Source organism: Apteryx mantelli, chromosome 1, assembly GCF_036417845.1.
Source record: "Apteryx mantelli isolate bAptMan1 chromosome 1, bAptMan1.hap1, whole genome shotgun sequence".
Classification (NCBI taxonomy): Eukaryota; Metazoa; Chordata; class Aves; order Apterygiformes; family Apterygidae; genus Apteryx; species Apteryx mantelli.
This window is the reverse complement of record NC_089978.1, coordinates 161,050,285-161,059,142: the sequence shown is the minus strand read 5'-3', so window position 1 is coordinate 161,059,142 and position 8,858 is coordinate 161,050,285. Positions and strand designations below refer to the sequence as shown.

The 8,858-nt window shown below is 42.2% G+C and overlaps 1 protein-coding gene across 2 annotated transcripts in view; it reads left to right on the top strand.

Annotated features, from left to right (window-relative positions):
* The window catches only part of APPL2 (adaptor protein, phosphotyrosine interacting with PH domain and leucine zipper 2), a 40,970-nt gene continuing 32,112 nt past the window's right edge, over positions 1-8,858 (top strand). Inside the window, exons 1-2 of one of the 2 annotated variants that reach the window (XM_067308671.1) lie at positions 1-137; positions 4,239-4,337. In XM_067308671.1, coding sequence (XP_067164772.1) covers positions 84-137; positions 4,239-4,337 — 153 coding nt within the window. In that variant the 5' untranslated portion in view covers positions 1-83. The remainder of the gene's footprint in view (positions 138-4,238; positions 4,338-8,858) is intronic. The other variant, XM_067308675.1, reaches the window with a different exon arrangement.

Genomic DNA, 8,858 nt, shown 5'->3' with positions numbered 1-8,858 from the left:
CGCCGCCGCCGCCGAGCCCAGCGGCCCGCCCGGCCGCCTGCCCCCGCCGCCGCGCACCCGGCTGCCTGCGCCGCAGCGCCAACATGCCCGCCGTCGACAAGCTCCTGCTGGAAGAAGCTTTGCAGGACAGCCCGCAGGTAGCGGCCCCGCGGCGGAGGGGGGCCGGGCCGGGCCGGGCCGGGGGGCGGCTCCGCTGGGGCTCCCGGAGCGGGGCTGCGCGGCGGCGCCTCGCCGTGAGGCAGGGACGTGGCGGCCCCTCGGCCCGCGGGTGGCTTTGGCCTCCTGCTCGCCGCCTTTCGGGCGAGGAAAGGGAGGTCCCGGTTGCTGCTCGGGGGCCCGTCCGGCGGCGGGGAGGCTGGGGGAACCCAAAAGCCGCTGGTGAAGCAGGGGAGGGAAAGACAAAGTGCGGGGTGGGCCTGCGTGGGCCCCGCTCCCGCGTGTCCCCGGGGAGTAACCCTTAGCTCACCTGCTGGTGGACCAGGAGGAGGGATGGCTAGGCAAGCTGTGGAGCAGGTTGCCAAGGGGTGTTACCGAGTCTCCATCAAGAGACATTTTAAAGGAAAGATCAGATGCACACCTGTCAGGAACTGTTTAGTCTTGGGGCTGCTCTTGAGCACCTCTTCTCATCCTGGTTTTCTGTGATTCTGTGAAATCCCATCCCAGCAGGAGTGATTGGTGTCATCTCTTTGATAGTGCACGTGTGCAGTCTCCATCTTTGGGACATTTTTAACACTTGACTGGAGAAGGCCTTGAGTAATTTGGTCTAATGTCAGAGTTGGCCCTGCTTCGAGTAGGGGTTTGGACCAGCTGACCCCCAGTGTTTCTTTCTAACCTGAATTATTCTGTTTCACACATTTACCAAAACGTGCTACATTTATTCTGAACAGTTATTAACATTTTTAGTGTTAACCTCCCCCGTGCATCTGGAGCTGAAGAACTTGACACGCAGGACAAGTGAACTCATTTTCCTGTTCAGTCAGCGCTTACTTCAATGATTAAAAATTTAACACTGACTGAAAGCAACAGGACAAAGCACTGAGTTGCATTTGGAGGTCTTCCTCTTTCTTCTGACCTGAAATGTAGACTGTTAACCTCTGCTTTGCAATAACTGGAAATACTGGGCTGTGCATAAACCTCAGTATTTGCAGGATGTTTTGGCTTGATTTGGCCATCACATTTTGTTTAAGTCCTGTAACTTTAGAAGAGAAGGGCATTATTTAATTTTGTTTAATGACCCAGTGTTGCTAAAATCTGTTGGGTTTTTTTTCATGCAAGGGAACATTTTTTTTCCAGTCTTTCATATTTTTATTACTTGGTTTTTGGAGAGAGCTGTAGATCTATGGCCTCCATGAGCTGGGTACTGCAAAATAAGAGCAAAAAGACAGTCTCTGTCCTACAGAGCTTACAATTTAGTAGCATATGTGATCATTTACTTCTGTGCAAAGTGACCTGATTCTCTTCTGCCTTTTGCAGTTACTTACAGCAATGCAGAGGGCTCGTAAAATGAAGATATAACCTCATTTTGCATATGCTATATGAAGCATACAAATTATGTGCGAGATGGATGAGAATTAGGCTGAAGTTATTTCTTTATCAGTTTTCTGAAGCTCGCCCTCTCTCTCCCTGACAATCTAGGACTTTTGTCTTGATCTGTCTCCAAGCACTGACCAAAAGACACCATAAGGCATGCCCTAATTTTGAAGTGTTTGGTCACAAAATAGAGAAATTTGCACAAGCAGTTATGCTAAAATCAGGGGAAATACTTGCATGAAAGCAGCATTTTTTTCCTGTGTTTCCAGAAGCTGAAATGATGGTGCTGTTAATGAGGCCTCCAAAAATGTTAGGTTCGTGTTTGGATTACTAGTTCATTTCAACAGCTTTATCTGCTATTCCAGAATTTGACAAAACAGCAGCAACAACAACAAAAATATATGCTGGCATTTTGTTGCAGTGATTTAAAATAGTGTTCTTAAATATAAAAGTTTCCAAGCATAACTTCCAAACTGCTTGAATCATTTATTGTTTTTATTATTTTTGAACAAAGTGCTAATAACTGAGGCCAAGACTTCCAGAAATGATTTCCTGGAGTTGTTCTACCTCAGTCCATATTTAGGCATCTGAAAAACTGAATCTGCAAAAGTTCAGTAAGATTTTGGCATCTGGCTGACATTTGTATGTTTGAAAACCTCTTCCAGGATGCAGAGACATGCGATGTGTAGCCTAATTCAGGCAACAACTTTTTATTCTGCTTTATTTTATTTTTTAGTCTTGGCTTGAGATTGGTCTTGATTAACATTACATGTAAAGTTTTATCATTTTTGTCTTCCCTAGATTTGTTTTTTTTTAACTGTCCTTATATCCTATAGAGTTCATCTGCTGTTGTAACACATTACAGGGAAGATAAGCACTGTATTGATAAGAGATGGATTGTTGGTGTTAGTTTTGCTAATTTTAATTGCTGCATCATTGAAGGTAAAAACATTTAAAACCAGATATTTTTGAAAGCCAGTAGGTTTTCAATTACTGAAATAATAGGTTAGTACTGGAAACTCTCAATATCATGCCACTGTCCCTGTAAGGAAGTTCTGCAGAAAGGTGCTTGATAAGGTTGGGGTCTTGGTATCCATTTCATTGATTTGGCCTTCGCTTGATTGTGTGTTTTTTGTGTTCCCTTTATTTGAAAACAGTGCTTTGTAGCTGTGTACCTCCTTATGTGCTAGGATCACAAACTAATTTTCCTAATGCATTGACTGCCACAGCATCTCTACAGTAGAAAGTATTGTACTACTTTTGCACGTCAGCAGGCTGAAATGTTGAGAGCTCAGGTGATTTATCCAAAGTGTGGAGGTAACTGCAGTGCTTGCAGTGTCTAGAGCAGAACCCAGCTGGATTGGTCTGACTCCCAAGTCACCCACTTGAACCACTGAGCAACAGGGTTTCATAGCTTAGACAGATACTTCTCAGCAGAGATGAAATGATGGTTTGTCCTTAGGCTGGAGTTCTTAAAGGATGCTGATTTTGAGGGTTTTTTTCAGGACAAATGTAAAATGTCTGCAGAAAGCTTTGCAAAGAAGAATAAATGCCTTGGGGAAGTACCTGTGCCTCCTCTTAAATAGTAGGGAAACTTAAAACTTCTGTAAGGCTCTAAAGTGAATTTCCCAAATTAAAACCTGTATCCTTCAGGCACGTTAGAGATCCTGTAACAGGAGGACAGATAAAGCACTGGCTCTGTTACAGGGCTGACATGATTATTAAAGTACTGGTGTTTATGGATGCTGCTCAGGTAAGCAGATGAAACTAATGTCATATGAATTAGCTGTGCAGATGGAAAGACATTGCCAGTTAGCATCAAAAGGATTGGATTTACCAGAGTTAAGACTAAGGATGGATCATGACTTTGTTAAAGGGACACTGTCAAAAATTCAGTGAGAGCCTTCCCTCTTTCCATATTGTCTTCATCTGGTAAGTTCCAGAGCTCAGCGTTTTTTCTGAGATTTTTGTTCTTTCTTATCTCAGAAGCTGTGTCAGCAACATAACTCGTTGTTCCTGATGATTCTGCCAAAACAAACCAAGGGAATTCACATCTCTAAGATAACACAAGCTATTATGCTCTTTTTCTTCCCCTTTGCTGACAAAGATGAGCGGGCAGAATGGAGAAAGTACAGGGTATCTCTGAGCGTGTGTATACTGCTGCGGCTGTTGTTAGAAATGAACACCCAGTTGTTTGGTCCGATTACGTCAGCTGGCTTTGTCAGTGGCCCTTTAAGAGTCACTCAAGACAGCGGAGAGTGAGTAATACTCTGTGAATTACCTAATGAGAAGGGGTGCTTTTAGTGCAGGGTGAGGTTAGAGAGGTGAAGTGAGCGAGCGATGGGGTTTGTCCCAGAGTCCTTAATATGGCTTGGATTACTGTAGTCAGCAGGCAGATATTCAGGATTTTTTACATTCCTGATGGTGTTGGAAGGAATGTCTATTAGTTAGGGCAAGAGACTACGGGTCAGAGCCTGGCCAAGTTATCACTTTAGCAGATCACTTTCTTAAGCATCTGTTTACTTATTCACAAGACCAATTTCTCCCTGTTTTTTGAGATCTATGAATAAATGGAGCCCTATAAAGTCAAAGGCTTATTATTTCTGATTCATTTGTATTTTTGCTACCTTTTATTTACAGTCTTTTGTGATTATTTTTAGTATTTTCATTTGGGGTTAAAACTGTTTGCTTTTTTTCTTTTATTGAAGACTCGGTCTTTGCTTAGCGTATTTGAAGAAGATGCAGGAACCCTTACCGAATATACAAACCAGTTGCTTCAGGCAATGCAGCGTGTCTATGGTGCTCAGGTAATTTTTCATTTGTGTTGCTTTTGTTCAATGAGCAGTAGAAGTTAAGTTGCTATTATGATGGTGTTATTTACATGATTTAGACTGGTGCCAAGTACCTGCACCTCCTGTGGCTTGCAGAGGAGTTACAGGTGTTTTCCATCTCATGTCTCAGCCCCTTCTTGCCTTGGTGCTCAGAAGTGTCATCTGTATGAAAATAGTCTTATCTATTGGTCTGTCTCCAAACAATTAATAAAAGAAAAATTGTGTATAGTATATTGGAAAGTCAGCTTTTACAAAATTGCTTGCCTAAATATAGACACAATGCACAGAGGGATATTCAGTCTGACTTTAGGCTTCTAACTTAAATGCTTTGATTCACCATATAGAAGCAACTGTCTGTGTCCATTGAGAGCAGAGAGAATGTACACCCTGAATCATGCCAAAGTTGAGTACCTGAAGTAGGCAGTGTGAAAAATATGAGAGTGGGAAAAAGGTAACACTTTCTAAAGCATTTACATGACCTAGATGATTAAATCCCTTTGAAAATAAAACTTGTAAGGTAAGTTACATGCAGTGCTTTGGAAAGTATTTTTATAAATCTGAGTGATTTTTCAGTGAAGCTAGGATTCCCATGTGCATAAGGCTAGATATTTCAGAGTACCATATCTAGGCCTTTAAAGACGTAGACAATACGTCATGGAATTTTTGCAAGCATTTATGTAGGTTAGATACCTGATTTCCGTTGAAACACAGTTCTGTTCTTAAACCAGTAAATCAAAAAGCGTGGAGAGGTGAGGAGAACCACATACTTTGAATTCACTGGGAGACTGAGTGCCTGATTCTCATCTTACATTATCAGAAATCAGTTCAGCTATAAAACTAGTGCTGGTATATGCCCATTTGGTGGGTTTGCTCTTTGGGGTGACTGACAGTAGTGTGGCTTGGGAGAAAGAGCAGCCTGCTGAAGGTCTAGCTACCTGCAACTGGAAGGTCCGGTTCTAGTCTTTGTGTTCTGGGCCCTGTGCAAACGCAGAGCAGTCGGAGGCTTGCAGCACAACTCAGGTGCTTAGGAAGCTGTACCATGCATAGCCAGGGGCTGGAGAGATGTCATGAAATTGGCACTCGGACAGGGTCAGTGATGGGCATTTTGGCAGTGTCATTGGGCTTTAAGAATAATGAGAGTGCGGGCATGTTGGATGGTGGAAATCTGAGACGAGACAGAAGATGGGATTGAAATGAGTAGTAGGAGGAAATCAGAGCATAAATATGCTTCAACTGTGAAGTGTCCAGGTTGTGGACTACATGTCCCTTCCCCCTGCTGGTGCCTTTTTAGGATGGCATTTTAGGAAGCAGTGACTCTGGCTGATGATTCATGAAAAAATGCTTTGTCTGCTCTTGTTTGCCTCTTCCTTTCCATCTCAGTTTATAGCCTTCTCCATTTCTGTTTCCCCACAGTTTGACATTTCCTGTTTCTTTGCACTGCCTCAGCCCATTTGCCCATCTGTGCTTTGCAGTACTACTGAGTCTTCTTCATTTGCCCAGCACTTCTTGTCCTCTTTGTTCTCACACACTTCCTGCTTTAGTTCCACCCAAATTTTCAGTCAGTTGTGGATGTTAGGTGTATGCCTTGAAATATCTCATCAGACTTCTTAAAGATGTGGAGGTTGGCACCCTAAATTACCGGGGACTTAGGAAAATTCAGGTGTAGTGGCCAGTGTTAGGGACTTTACCGAGGACATTGACTTAACATTTAGTGTTCTCAGTATTGCTGCTGCCGCCTCACAAGTCCTTGGGAATCAACAGGTTGTAACTTCAGTTTGGGCTCATGTTCCCAGGACCCAGAACTGTAGTAGCAAAAAGGACATTACAGTAATGATAAAGCATAAATAGATTGTATTAGTGATGTAAGTGGAAAAGAAAATGGAAACTCTTTGTTTTTTTCTATATGTGCTTTAAAAAGTCTTGATATTCTTGCATGAGATATAGAAGAACACTCTAACATTGTTATTTAAATAAAAAATGGAAAAAATTAATTCAGCCATATATGATGATTAATTCCCAAGAAAATATTGGTGCTGTGTAGGCTAACTAACATTCATTTCTGACTAATTTTACCAAACTTTGCAAATAATATACCGTTTAAAGAACTGTTTCTGAATATTTCAAAGGAGGACACTCTTTCTGATTGAATCCACCCTCAATTTTTGAAATGCATACCCCTTGTTACAAAATACTATGACTGCTTTTGCCCCAGAAAAAGAAGTGAAATACTGAATTGCCCACTAAACATGAATAGACAGTTAAGAAAAATCAGTGTGTAATATTTCTTTGCTGATTCCTGTCTATTCACAGCTTAAGAGAAAATCAATTTTTGCTGATGCTTTGTTAGGAGATGTTGTGTGGGTTTTGCTAACTGCTCATTAGGAAATACTACCAACCCTTTTCATTTTGAAAGGGAATGAGATTCAGTAGATACAGTGTAAAACTTGAGAGTAATGAGAATCCAAGTTCTGAATCTGGCTTTTTTATTTTCATGGTTTTTTTGCCTTTGGAAAGTCACTACCATTCACTAAGATTTAGTTATCTGTAAAGTAGGAATTACAGTGACTGACCTACTTTGATGCAATGATGCAAGTTCTGTTTACATAGCCATAAAAATGGTTGGAATCACAATCATGGCAGTCAGACAAAACAGCAGTGGGTTGTACCAGTTCACAGTGTTAAAAATCAGGGCTTATGCCCTCTCAAAATAGTTTAATAATAAATAATAATAAATAATAATAAAAAAATCTTGATTTCTTCCTAACTATACTCTGAACTAAGTTTTCCCAGGTATGGCTGGACCATATTTTCAAGATTTTCTGCAGAAGTTTACTAATAGCCTTGTGTTTCTTGTGGTGAGAACTGGAATTTTTATGTAATTCAAACTACCATAGCTTGTGATCAAATAACAATAGTTGGCAGTTCTCCATGGGCACAGTGCAGAGTCTCAGAGGAGTAGCAATTAGTAGCAACTGCAAGTTGGTAATTATCCATGTGGATATATGTATGTATTTGTCCCAAAACACTGCTTCGTGTGCAGAACAGCAGCAAATTTGTAAATTGACTGTCCAGGCTCCTCTAAACACTTGGATCAGTACGTTTGAAAGGAATGCAAGGAAGAATTTGCCCAGACCTTTTAAAAACACTTTTAGGAAGGTGGAAACCCTTTTTGAAAACTCCTTTTGCATTCCTTCTTAGCTACAGAATTCTGCTAAATGCTGGGGACCTCCTTTTTCAGAATTCCACTTACTGAGGCACAGCTTCGTTTTGCGTGCTTTTTGGTGCCAGCCTGTTGGAGCATATTTTTCTGATGACTTTAGGGCAGCTGTTGGGATGGGTGTGTTCATCGGGAAGGGCTTCACTAAACCCTGTAGGCAGAGCTTTGAAATGACTTGGAACTGCTTTTGTGCCAAGAGGGGAAGGAGGGGTCTGCAGCATCATATGGTGTGGTTGGAGGCATTGCAGGATTTGGCGATGGGTATGCCGCCCGGGTGCGCGGAGCTGCTTTATGTGGGAGGGCCTGTAGCACTAAGGCTGCAACTGGATAATGTGCTCCTGGAAGATCTCCTTCGAGTTCAAAGCCCTGGATACATGGCAAGTCCCTTGTTGTGCAGGGTCAGGATGGCTCACGCACCAAATGCAACAGGGTGGTGACTCTGGCCCACGGGGTTTGGTAGGGGAAAAGAGGCTGCGATGCTACAAGGCAGATGCAGTGTATGACCCCATGGTGAAGGAGAAAGCCACAGGAGCCAGATGTATTAGCTCACACTTTGGGAGTGAAGTTCAGCAGATCTGACAAGCCCATGTGTGTAAATATAGAGAAACATTTTTATATTTGTTCATAAAATGAACCACACCCTTGTAAAATGTATTACGCTTCCTGCTTTGGTTCTGTCCTCTTGATTCTGGTCTGGTACCCAGGAGTAGTTTATCATGTTGATGGTCTCATGGAAGAAATCTATCTTACTGAGTTTGTTCTTGTAGTTCTCCCTCCCTGCAAGCCCTGATGCTGCATCTGGTGTTACTGCTGTCTGATTTCTATGAATGTTGTTTCCATTGTTCTGATCATTTCTCCCCTGAGCAATAGGTAATGCAGCTGGCAGGGACTGTTAGAAAACTTCATTAAGTGAAGTTGCGTGCTGAGACTCCTGCAATGGTGTGTGAACAAGCTGTGCCCAGTTCACATTCCTGACTTCCCACTGCCATATTAAATTATCTTCAGAGCCTCACCATCATCTCCGGTTCTTCATTGTACTTTAGAAACACCTCAGCTGAGATCTTCATTTAATGAAACTAAATACCATTTAAAAACTGAGGAGATTATTGTGTCTGTTACTATTAGAAAAGATAAACTGGTAAGCAAATTAGAGAAAAGTAAGGTGCAGTATGGTGTACTTGGAAAGAGGTTTCTTTTTGGCATTCCTGACACATATGCCTAGATATTACAAGCAGTGAGAATAGAAGGGGGATCGAAAGAAGCCAGTATTGCCTTCAGCA